Below are 13,119 nucleotides of genomic sequence, written 5' to 3' on the forward strand. Positions count from 1 at the left end.
TAAATAGTCTGTGAATCATTGACTGAATTTCAAATCAGAACCCAAAAAATTGTGGCAATTAAGTTTATCGCTTTTTCTTTTTGTTCTGTAGGTAATAGGATTTATTGAATTTTGTGATGTGATCCTTAGCTTTTATGAATTCAATCGAGATTGTGCAGTTGCAAAACAAACAAACAAACAAACAAACAAAAAACCTTTTCATCTGTTAGAAATCTAATTATATATTTTTGGTACCAGGTGTTGGTTAACGGTATCTATTTATTTACCCTGGCAGAAATCCAGGGAAGCAGTGAAGAATGACAGGGACAAAACAAAAACAAAACAAAATAAGACCTGAAAAAAAATATAAAGAAAACTCACAGTTTAAAAACAAACAAACAAACAAACAAACAAACAAAAAACAACAGCATTTGTCAAACCACGGTACGACAGATAGAATGATGGAAGTGATTTGGTTAAAATCTTGCTGGATATCAGATTTTTGTTTTTATAAGATTTTACAAAAGCTATACTGCACAATAAAGAACATGGACGTTGTTCTTGAAGAAAATATTTTTTGTAAGGATAGAAAAGCACAGCTTGTGTTACCTTAGAAACTGGTCACGAGGAATCAGGAGGTGCCATGGGCATCTAATAGCTACTTCTGGAAGCTGGTCGAGGGGATCTAATTTCATAATACATGCACTATAGTTTCCTAGGACAACTATAACCTGCCACCATAAGCAGGGTTTGAGATCACCCGAATGAATTCCCTCTCCTGGTTTTCAAGACCAGACACCCCAAGCCCAGCCCTTGGCGAGATTGTCCCAGGTACAGGTCCCAGAGAAGATACATCTGACTGCGTTAAATGCCCACCCAGGTAAATGCCTCAATCATCTCCCAACGGGTCCCAGATGGTTGACATGGGATCTTTGGGAGCTCAGTTTTTGGCTGGGAACATTTGTCATTGGTTCTTAGTCGTGTTGTCAGCTGAAAAATTTAAGCAGGTCTCATGAGTAGTTTCCTTATTATAAACCTGCCTGAAAGCAGAAACTCGCTGTTTCCTCACTTACAGTACTAAGAAAAACAGGTGATCTCAGCACTCCTTCTGAAATGGAATCGGAGCCCTGTGAGTGAGCAGCAGCAGGATGCTCCACGGTTTCTGCTCATTGGGTTACATTTTCAGCAGGCTAGAAACAGGTCCTAAGAGCAGGTGGTGACTGATGGTAATATTTTTCTAGCAGCTTTTTTGATATTCTTAAATAGTCAGTAGACAGTAAAGTCATTTCGTAGAGGTGCTCAAAGTCTAAATAACTCACACCAGATGTTACGCTCGAGTCACTGAAGCTTAAACATCACTAAAGTGAGAAAGAAGATTCTAGCACTGAAATGATACAGTGAGAGCATGGAGTTAGGGCACACGTGGACCACCTAGCCACCTAGGATGGCCTTGTCAATGCTACGGCTGGAGGCCACTAGTTCTTTTCTATCTAGTTTTTCTATCTAATGCTTATCCATTCTCTCTCTCTCATTCTTCCTCCCTTCTTGTTTTCATGTTTCAAATGTGCTTAAGTCCGCTCTGAGCTTTCTTTGTAAATATGAAATTAAGACTCAGCAAATCTACTACTTGCAAATTGTACAGACTGGAGAGAGTCACTTTTTTATATAAATATGTATATGTGTGTGAAGGTGTCTATGCAGACCAAAAGAGGGTGCCAAATCCCTAGAGCTGATGTCACAGGTAGTTATGAGCCACCTGACTTGGTGCTGAGAACCCAGCTCAGGTCCTCTAAGCCACCCCTGCGGTGTACCAATCTCCTTCTTGTTTCCAGCATAGTCATCTGTAGATGCAAATCTCAGAGGATAGTGTGCCCATAAAATGAGATAATGCACAGAAAATAACCCTCGGTCTATCCTCACATTAAAATTACAGCAATAGACAGGTGTGGTGGAGCATGCCTTTATTTCCAGAACCTAGGAAGCAGAGATAGGTGGATCTCTGTGAGTTTGAGGCCAGCCTGGTCTACAAAGTGAGTCCAGGACAGCCAAGGATACACAGAGAAATCCTGACTCACCCTCTCTCCCTCCATTACAGCTATTTTCATGTCTATACTGTCTGGTCATGAGTGTTTAAAGTTTGGTGTTTGGCTAGATGAATATATACTTTGTAATGTGTAAGTATTTTTCTTCTTTTTGGTGTTTACTGGGCTGTGTGTGTGCTGCACATATCTGGTCCCCAGTTTCTCAATATTTCTAGGCCAACAGAAATGGCTTAGCTAGATAAGAGATAAGAAGCCACTACGGGTTGCAAGGCTAGGACACTTGTTCTTTATAGGAAACAGCAATTTCAGGAGAATAATTCAAGGAAGCTGTGGAAAGTGTCAAACTGATCATTTCCTGGCCCCAGTCCTCATAAATGAGACAAGCCCAGGAACCTGCAGTTTAATCTGAAACTGAATAATGTGCTTTCAATTAGTACATCTTGTAGACCACATCGAAGATGTTTCTTTGTGCAATGGATAGTGGTTACAGCTGGTCAAAGTGCAGAGAACAAATGTGTGGGGAGTGTTCAGACATGAACGGGACATGTATAACACACCTCTCTCCCAAAGGCTCGGAGACCATTGCAGAAGAGGGGGTGGAAAGACTGTGAGAGCCGCAGGCAAAGGAGGCTCAGAGCAAAGCATGTCCTCTGGGCCTGGCGGGATTGCTACATTCACAACGCACAGCAGCCATGTTTGCCCTCATGGACTGGACAAGGTCAAGCCAGCTGATGTTCCAGCATGGGAGGGAAGGGGTCCCCAAGGCCCACATCTAACAGGAGGGCTACGGACAGTTGTTGGCTTCTTGGGGAGGGAGAGTCAGTGTCCTTTAAGAGTGTGGCCCTGATAGGTTGACCATGCCCTTGTGGATGGACCCACACAAATGGGTATATTATGGCAGCACAAACTGGACTCAGTGGACTATAGGGAGAAAAAAAAGAGGATGTGAAGTTGGGGGGTGGGTGATATAGCTGGGAAGAGTTAGAGGAAGGAATAAGGGTGAATATAAAAAAAAAGAAAAAAAAAAGAAAAAAAAGGGTGAATATGATCAAAATAGAGTGTATGAAAGGCTCAAAGATTTAGTAAAATATTGATATTTAACTAATATGACTTACTAGTCCTATCATATTATTTCTTTTTTCTTAATTTTTAATTTACATTTTATAATTTATTCATTTTATATCCCTATTGTAGCTCCCTCCTTCATCTCCTCCCAGTCCCATCCTTCCTCCCTCTTCCCCATTCCCCTTCCCTAGTCCACAGAAAGGGGGAGCCCTCCTCTGCTTTGCTACCACCTGACCCCAGCCTATCAAGTCTCATCAGGACTGCCTGGATCCTCTTCCTCTGTGGCCTGGTAAGGCCACTCCACCACGGGGAGGTAATCAAACTTAGCCAGGTGTGGTGGCTAGTAGTGGTAGTCCCAGCAAGCAGGGAGGCAGAGGCAGGCAGATCCTTGTAGCCTGGTCTACCAAGTGAGTCCAGGACAGACAAGACTACACAGAGAAACCCTGTCTTGAAAAAAAGAAAAGGAAAAAAGAAAGGAAGGAAGAAAGGAAGGAAGGAAGAAAAGAAGGAAGAAAGAAAGAAAACTTAAAAAATTAGAGAGAAAAAGACAAAAAATATATAACTTGATATTTTATAGGTCCTGGGCATGAAGTCCTTTTGTTTTTAAAAACATTGCACGGCTTTTAGATATAGTCTGCCTCCTCTTCCTTTTTACTTTACCCTCCTTTTTCAGACATCTGCTCCTCTGCCTTGTTTGTATGTAGACATGATGATACCAAGAAGTGTGAATTCTCTCCTCGCACTGTACAGACACAAAGTCCATTCCTTGCCTTACTGTGCCTCTTTTCTACCTAATTTGATGTTTTCCTGGCACTTCTTAAATCAGGTTTCAAAAAATTCAGCTGTGCTCCTGTTTGATGCTGAGCTATCTTTGTTGTTTGCACATTGAAGCTGTTCACTTCAAGTAGATTCAGGAACCTCCCCATCCCACTCTCTCTGATTTCCCTCTCAGTCTGGTAATGATATTTTTTATCACACCCTCCAGGTGTTTCTGAGAAAAGACTCTGACAAATACCGAATGGGGATCAGGCAAGGAACCCATCAGTTCCAGTTTCTCTGTATAAGCAAAGCTCTGGTGGTTGAGCTAGAAGGAAAGAGACTGTCTGAAGAAGACGGCAGTGGGGATGTGCATTACAAGATGTTCTTGGATGCAGACGTTGATTCGGAAGCCGGTTGCTTACGTTGTAGGAGTTTGCTATTGGAGCTGTGTTGAAGGTAGTGGCAACAATGTCAGCAGGTATTCTGGAAGAAGGACTTCCCTGTGTGCCCAGCACTCCATGCTGGATGTGGTCTCTCCACTTATTCCTGCTCATCTGCATGCTCAGCATTCAGGCTATTATATTAGTTAACAGGTGTGATTGACAGATGACCAAACCTACTGACATTTCAGAGGGGATTTACCTGAATAACATCTGTCAGCTATACAATACTATGCTTGTGAAAGGTCAGCATTATATCCTCAAGCTCTGAGCCTTTCTCAGCTGGTGACTGGGGGCGGGTGTGTGGAAAAGTCCAGACACATCCTGTTTCTGCTATCACTAACTGAAACAGTCAGCCAGAGAGATCACAGAGCTCTGGGAGCATTGCTGGTAGCTAACAAACATGCCTTGAAGTGAAGGACAGTTAGACATTTTTTTGTTATGAGAAATCCTGAAGGCCATTTTGGTTGCCTTGTTTTTTTTTTTTTTTTGTTGGCTCCAGAGACTTTTCTGAGGTTACAGACACAGATGGTCCCTGGCAGATCAAAGTCTCCTCTCTACTTGTGACCTTTCCATCACACCAGGCACCTTAGAAAGGAGAGGGCTAGCATTTGTGGACTGTTATTTACATGGCATGAGGGAGTAACCCATTCTATTTCCCAGGTCATATGACCAATGGCAGATAGAGATGCACACACTATTCCAAAAGTGAAACAAACAAGCAAACAAAACCATTATTAAAAGGGATAAGAAGGACAATGGGAAGAATGTTGAGAAAAAAAAATCAAGCAAAAATCTTGATGTCACTAAACAGGTCCCCAGAGACTATCACATGGGTGTCTTCAACAGGGAAAGATTGTCCATGCTGGGAGAAATTAAAAAAAATTAAAGTATTTATGAAGCATGTCCCAGGTAAAGGAAGGTCTCTCTCTTGAGAAAAATCAGAGCCAGGATATTGGATAATAATGTGTAGGTAAAGGAGGGGAGGAGAGAGCTAACTTTAGCAGAGCTAAGCACACAGGACTTCAGATGGAATTAAATCAGGACTTACATTGAGTCTGGAGTTGCTCGTCTGCCTGGATCGCTTCTCTGCCAGGAGATCTTTGACTGTGTGCTTCACTCTCACGCCCTGGTACACACGTTTGCTGTAATCTCCTGGGACTTAAACAAACGGAAGAATCACAACCAGGTATAGACGGAGCTGTTAGGTCAACCTGCCGAAGGCCGAGGGTCACGATGCTGTTTTCTCATTAGAATGGGAGGAACTTTGAGTTTAAAGCACCTTCAGAGGAGTCCTATTTTCTGAAAGGCCCTCCAAACTCCATGTAGGTGGAGGAGACACTCCTCTGCCAAGGGTTTCCAGCTCTGCTTTGTCATGGTTCACTCCAGCAAGATTTACAGTTTACGCTTTGGTCACAAGATCAAGGACTGGATGAACTCGGAAGTATGCCTACTTAACTTCTACCCAGGAAGAAGTAAAGCATGCATGACCCAGGTTACTGTGAGACTGCACTCCTATCCCGGCATACAAGTATGGGGCATGCCGCAGAAGACTAAATATGTTGTTTAAAGAAGGTCACACATGCTGTTGACTACACTAAATGCATTTCATCTTTGAAAATCTGGTGGTTGGATATGAGGAATTACTGCTAAAATCTAGGTCCAATGTAGGCTGGGCAATAGCTCAGTAGGTAAAGAACTTGCTGTGCAAGTATGTGACCTGAGTTTGGACTACCAGCACTGTATAAAAAGCCAGGTACGGAGGCGTGCACCTGTGGTCTCTGCAACCAGAAGCAGAGACAGGAATATCCTTTGATGGTCTAGCTGAGTCAATGAGGTCCAGGTTCAGTGAGAGACCCTGCTTCAGAAAAATATGTGGAGAGTGATTGAGGAAGATATCCCCTGGTGATTTCTGACCCCCACCCACAAATGTACCCCCCCACACAAACACACACTCGAAAAAAAACCAGACCAAGGATAAAAAAGTTATTGGTTCAGCTAACATAGTTTTGAGTACTTAATGCGTACTGTTGTTGGCGATACTAAAATGCCAGTCAATCTTCATGCATTATTTAACTCGGTCCATTTTGTAGATGAGCAAACTGAGCTAAGTGATTTGCCAAAGTCTCAACTAATAGCAATATAGATGCAGTTTAGACTCAGGTCAGTTTGTAGCACTAACAACTAGGAAAGAAATTTCACCAAGAAGAAACGACAGATGGATGGGTTTATAGAGAAACTTCCTCCCAAGGTTCTGAAATTGCTCACTCTTGTCTTGAGCAAGTGTGAGCTCTGTGAGCCAAGATGGTCAAAGAACTACTGGAGAATCTTCTGCTTGGACCACCCTGAAGGCATTCAAGTACAAAATCAGCGGTTGAACTAGACATAGTTTTAAATATTTTTAAGCTTGAGACTGCTGTGGTAGGTTGGATGGCTCTGCTCCACTTTGACTCAAGTGCAGCTGGCTTGCAAGCAAATTCAGAGGGGACAGACTGAGTGTCTCTGAGTATGACAGAGCGTACTCTCTTGTATACATGTCTGAGGAACATTGCCAAACTCTAATCTGCTTGAATTTGGTAAGAGTTTAGGGTGTATCTGACACACAAGTGAATTTGTGGTACATAAAGAATGGAATGAAGAGCAAGAGAGTGTGAGAGCAAGAGCCAGTGAAAGAGAGGAGTGGGGGGAGAGAGAGAGGGAGAGAGAGGGAGGGAAAGTGAAAGATCATAGTCACAGGCAAGACAATGAGTAGAGGAGTTTGCTGATTGAGCACCAGGAGCTGCATGGCCATACATTAGTCACCGGCATGGAAAAAAAAAAAAGAACCTCAGCCCCATTTTCTTCATTTGTGAAATGATTGTAATTTCTTCTTAGTTGTCTTCAGGGATTTATAAGAAGAAATAACCTATATATCTGAAAATACTAAGTTAGTTTGAAACCACTTAGTTTCATAAAAACCTCCATATACGGATAGAGTGGGAAAGCAAACAAAACAAAAACAACAACAACAACAAAAAGTTGGATTCAAGAGAATGAGTCACCTAACTCAAATGAAACCACTCACAACATGGTTTCAAAAAGTAAGATTATTTCAGTGGTCCCTTCTTGTCTGGTTTTGGTAAGATTTGGTCTACATCTTTTTTATTTAGGAGGATTAAGATACTTCTTTCAAATCACTGTCTAGAATAAAGCATGATATTTGATCTGGAATAGGTTGTGTCTTAATTTGTTTGTTTTTGGAAAAGCCTTAAGCTATACTTATTGGTTAGTTATTTATCCGGTATTTCCTATGTGTCAAAAGAGTACAAGAGAGCACACTGTTTAGTGGAGAGGAAAATATCTTAAAGTAATTACAAAGAAGATGTGCTAAGTGTAAGAATAGAAATCTATCTCGAATATTTAGAGAAACACAGGCCATATTACTTCCATGTGGGGACATGGTGTTGGAACTGGGAAAGGCAGGAGGAGGTCAAGGGACAAGAACATTCCAGGTGTGGAGGCCACGGTAGACAAAGGTCTAGGAGCAAGAAGAGAATGAGGACTGAGACAGGAAGTGGCCAGAAGGGAGGGTGGGGAAATGAATAGCATTCAACCATGATGTTTTTGGTACACGGAAGGAGCTAGGACTTCATCCTGTCAGCAATAAGCCATTGAAGGCTCTTAAGCAAGGGCAGGTATGCTTCAATTTGCATTTTAGATAGGCTAGTCAGGCCACAGCCTAGAGGGTAGATTTGAGACCACAAAGCCATAGGAAGATCAGTTTGGAGAATTCTAGAGTAAGTGAGACAAGAGGTCATAGGGCAGGTAGGAGGGCCAGGAGCAGATGTCAAAATTATTTCAGTGTAAGAGGGTACAGAGAGGAAGACTGAAAGGAAATTCCCATGTTTCCACCATTGCTCTAGGACATAAGTTTTAGAGCCATCATGATATTGATGATGAACCAGGAAAGAGGAAGTGACCCCTTGAGGGAATGTTTGTCAGGATCACATGATGACACACATAGGTAATCACACATAATCTACATCTGGCAAGCTGGGAGAAACAGGTCAGAGTACGCTAAAGAGCTGAGACAATTATATTGAAACCCCTATGTTACTGACGCGTGTGTGTGTAATTATTGGCATGTATTCATTTTACATATTAATAAGTTTCACAGCAAAGTTTATGTATTATGTACTTTGGCCACCTTCTCCTCACACCCTCCCTTTTTCTTCCATCCCTCCCCTGGCAATTCCCTTTCCTTCAGTCCTGAAGCTATTTTTCACACCATATATAAAATTGAGCTCATATATGTAGATATACACAAATGATAGAAATATGCAGTATTTGTCTTCCTGATCCCAAATTGCTCTCCTTAATAGGATGATCTCCATTTGTATGCATTTTACTGCAATTAACATCATTTCATTTTGGTTCATGTCTGAATAAAACTCCACTGTGTGTCACTATGTCCTGACGTACAGGACAGGGGGTTCTGGACTAGAGGTTTAACCACAGAAGCAAGGCTGAATTCCCATGTGATGGGGAGGAAGAGAGAACTTTATAAAGAAGATGGAGAAGATCAGCAGGAGAAGAACCAGTAAGAAACAGGGGACCATGGCATCAAGAACTTAGGGGAAGACATTTAAAGAAAGAAATAAAACTGATGTAATGGAATGACACTGACAGGACAGAAGAGCATCCATTGCTTTCAGTTCAGTGGTTGGTGTGGACCTTCCCAAAAGAGACTCTGGAAATATGGGACACCTAGAAGTCAAATGAAGATGTCAGGAGAGGGATGGAGGTGGTGGGGGACCCAATTGTTCTTGAAGTTTGAAGAGAAAGAGTAGCAAGAGATGGGAGGATGATCCCAGAGAAGTTCTGCATCAAGGGGACTATTGCTTGGCTTTCCCTGTCTATGTGTGTGCTTAGGGGAAGCAAAGAATGAAGAATAATTGAGTGAAAAGAAAAGAGTCAGGGTTTTTGAAAGAGGTCGGTGATAAGTTGGGATAAAAGCACATGTTAGTTCTCAACCTCTGAGAAGGGAATAAAGAAGGGTCACTTGAGAGAGGAGTGATGAAGGCCGTTGCACTGTACATGAAGAGTAACTTCAAAGGAGAGTTTAGTCAGGATCTTAAGGGTTGGATCAAAGCAGGCGTCAAAGCCAGGTGGAGAAATCAAGTTGAGAATATCCATCCTGTGACATGGTTCTCACCATGCAATTTCTGGAGCTTCGGCATCAGCAACTAGGAGCTTGTCAGGATGCAGAGTCCCAGGCCCTACTCTAGAGTTCCGAGTCAGAAACCCTAGGGATGTGGCCTGGCTCTCTTGGTGATTCTGATTTCCACAGAACCACCAGCATCTTGACTAGACACACCGGAAGACTTTCTGGTGTTCCTGTGTGTGGTGGGATGTGTTTGTGTTGGACACGCCCCTCTAACCTTGCCAGTCATGCTGGGCAATGAAAGGACACCATGGATGACAGAAGGCACAGACTCAGACAGGAGGAGAGGTCCAGGCTGCATCCCCCATGTGTTGGCAGACAGTCTTGACATTGCTTTTCTCTGAAGGACTTTTAAATTGATTATTTGAATCTGAACTAGCAACTTATGTTTTATGTGCATGCCGAAAAGCCTATGACAAACCTGCCTTTTGTAAATAGTTGAAAAAATAATCACAGGATAATTAACAGATGAATAAAGTTCACAAGACTTTTGAGGTTTGTTATCAAACGGGTGTGTGTACCTATTGGCCTCATGTTAGTGTGGAGTATGGGATCTTATGCCACCGCGGATGTTATACAGGTTTCAAGCACATAGCAGAATCGCATTTTAGGGAGCTCAGTGAGACGTTTCCATGTCAGATGTCTAAGCAAAGGTTTGTGTCGGGCATGAGGCTGACTTTGTACTTGGAAGAATGTTCATAGGTTAAGAGGAGAAAGACTTCGTGGCTAGCAGATGTGAGTAGGCAAAAGTGAAGAGGCAGGAAAGAGTCATGCTTGTGTGGAAGGGGTAAAACACTGGTGTGGTTTTACTTTTTAATTAATTAAGTGGCTTGTGTGTATAGTGCATGTGTGTGTGGATGTATGTGCAGAATCCAGAAAGTGATGTCTGGTCTTCTTTTCTGTCACCCCCTTATTCCTTTGAAACAGGATCTCTCATTGAACCTGGAACTCCCTGGCAGCTGGCAAGACCCAGCAATCTTCCTGTCTCTGCCCCTTACAGTGGTGGAGTTACCATGCTCGCATGTAGGGCCATTTCCGGCTTTTTATGGGGGTGCTGCAGATTCAAGCTCCGATTCTCATCTTGCAATAGCAAGCAGTCTTAGTTGTTGCGTTTAAATGGATCAGTATGTAGATGCATCTCAAACAGTAACCCTGGGCTCTGACTTATGTTTTAGACTTGTGTAGCTATCTCCGTGTGCATCTTCAGCAGGCATCTCAACCTGCTCGTGTCCAAATAGAAACCATCTTTTCCCTCCTATTTCTCAGAAAGCTTCCTTGTCTTAGTGGATGGCGATACCATCCTCCTAGCCCTTCACTCACAAAGCTCAGCAGCCACTCTCGGCTCTCCATTCTCCAGGTCTTCACGAACTGTAGTTTAGCTATACATGGGAATGCTACCCACAGAAGAGATCTGGAACGTTTTACTTTCTTCATCTCCAAAGAAAATACTGTCCTCTCATAAAGATAATTCTAGTATCCTTCTAATACAGTGATTCTCACCCTGTGAAGGGTGACCCCTTATGGGGTTAAATGACCTGCTCACAGAGGTCCTGTAAGACCATTCAGAAAAATATAGACGTTTATATTACAATTTATAACAGCAGCAAAATTACAGCTATGAAGCAGCAGTAAAAATAATTTTATGGTTTGGAGGGTCATCACACATGGGAAACTGTATTAAAGGGTCCCAGTATTAAGAAGTTTGAGAACCATGGTCCTAATGGGTTTTCTGTTTCCATCTTTCATCTTGCCGCTGCCCTAGTCTATCCCTACATCCTCAGAGCAGTCAGAGGGGTGGTGCCTGGTGGTGGTGGTGGCAGTCTTTAGGAAAAAAAAATATATCCAGCTGTGTCACTTCTGTGCTCAGAGTCCTACAGCACTTCTTCATTCCCCTAGTCTCAGATGACTATGTTCTCTGGCTCCTCTGATCTCATTTCCTGACTCTCCTCTAGGTACTCTAGCTCTGAAATGGGCCAAGAGTGCTTTTTGCCTAAGGAGATTGCTGCCTTTGAGCTGGAAAGTTAGGGCTTCTGTCCTTTACCCTTTTACCCTGTTGCAGAAAACCCTGTCTTCCTCAGACTCTCAGTGTAAGGCCATCTCAATGAAAGCATTCCAGATTCCTCTTCTCCTGGACTTTTATTTCTGTTTAGGATCTGTCACTCTACAAAGTCCCTTACAGTTTCTTGTTTAGAAGTTTGTTATTTGTTTTCTGCTCCTTGTAGGAAGAGAAACCCATGAGGGTAAGGATGTCACTTGTAACCCACATGCCAGTGACTGGCACACATCAGGCTTGTAGGTAAATATCTGTTGAAAGATTATTTTCATTGTTGCTGTTAACAGCGATGGAAGTGTTGAAATAATCAAATAAATGTCTATAGGCATTTATATTACTGGGCTGGGGTGATGGCTCAGTGCATAAAGGTGCTGCCGCCAAACCTGAAAACCCGAGCTCCATCTCCAGGTCCTGTATGATAGGAGAGGGCTGACTGCCACAAGTTGTCCTCTGACCTTCATATGAATGCAGCACCGTGTCATTCTCCCTCCCACCATGCAGGCACATACATAGATGTGATTAAAAATTTTAAATACGTTAAAATAAGTATTGTCATGTTTACTGATGGCAACATGCTGTGAAAATGAGTTGTTAGGCAATTTCATCCTTGTGGAAACATCATAGAGTGTACTTAAGCAAATTAAGGTGGCTATAACGTTACTAGATGAGGTAAGGTAATTGGACAACTGTCCTCTATGCATTTAGAAATTGACTAAAGCATTATGCACTAAAATATTCAGCAGGGAATTGTGACCTTTGTCAAAGTTTGGAAGATATGAAAACAACAACAACAACAACAAAACATTTGAAGGATTAATCTGAGAGCAGATCCTGGAACAGGTTTTAGATGAGAATACAGAGGGGGTGGGAAGTCATAAAATGGAAACTCTCATGAAGCAGCAGAAACAACAAGAAAAGACAGATTTAAGAGACCACTCAAAGAGATACACATGTGTACACACACACACACACACACACACACACACACACAAACACACTCATGTACAAAAACAAACCAAATAGCAAACTATGAAGATTTGGATAGGGAAAGGACATGCTGACTCTGAGGTTGTGGGGATATAATCAAATAAAAGTAACGTATCCTTTAGATAAAGCAAGAATTTAGATCTGGGTTGGCGCTGTGAACCTTTAAAGCTATTATAGTTAAAGCTGTGAAAATAATGCTCTCCATAGAAGAATTTGCAACGGGAGGAAAGAGGATATTTAATACACTCATGCTTAGAGCAAGAAAGGGTCCACAGAAGGACCACTGTGGGAATGGCCTAGAGAGACAGAAGAGTAGTATTGGATTAGTGTGGAAGCAACAGAGAGGTGAAAAGAAAGAGGGAGCCCAGAGAAAAAGGATAACCAGCAATTTCAAGCACCTGGTTCCTGGTAGTTATTCAATAATGCACATGTATACGTGTGTGTGTGTGTGTGTGTGTGTGTGTACTGACTACTACAAGTTGTTGAGATATCTAGGTACATCTTTTTATCTATCCATCCATCCTCTATCTATCTGTCTGTCTATCTATCTATCTATCTATCTATCTATCTATCTATCTATCTATCTATCTA

At 42.2% G+C, this 13,119-nt stretch overlaps 1 protein-coding gene across 1 annotated transcript in view; it reads right to left on the minus strand.

Annotated features, from left to right (window-relative positions):
- The window catches only part of Pou2af2 (POU class 2 homeobox associating factor 2), a 44,278-nt gene that overhangs the window by 22,608 nt on the left and 8,551 nt on the right, over positions 1-13,119 (minus strand). The window contains exon 3 of the mRNA XM_055622064.1: positions 5,337-5,446. Coding sequence (XP_055478039.1) covers positions 5,337-5,446 — 110 coding nt within the window. The remainder of the gene's footprint in view (positions 1-5,336; positions 5,447-13,119) is intronic.

The sequence above is a fragment of the Psammomys obesus genome, unplaced genomic scaffold (genome assembly GCF_907164565.1).
Source record: "Psammomys obesus unplaced genomic scaffold, mPsaObe1.curated_primary_1811, whole genome shotgun sequence".
NCBI lineage: Eukaryota > Metazoa > Chordata > Mammalia > Rodentia > Muridae > Psammomys > Psammomys obesus.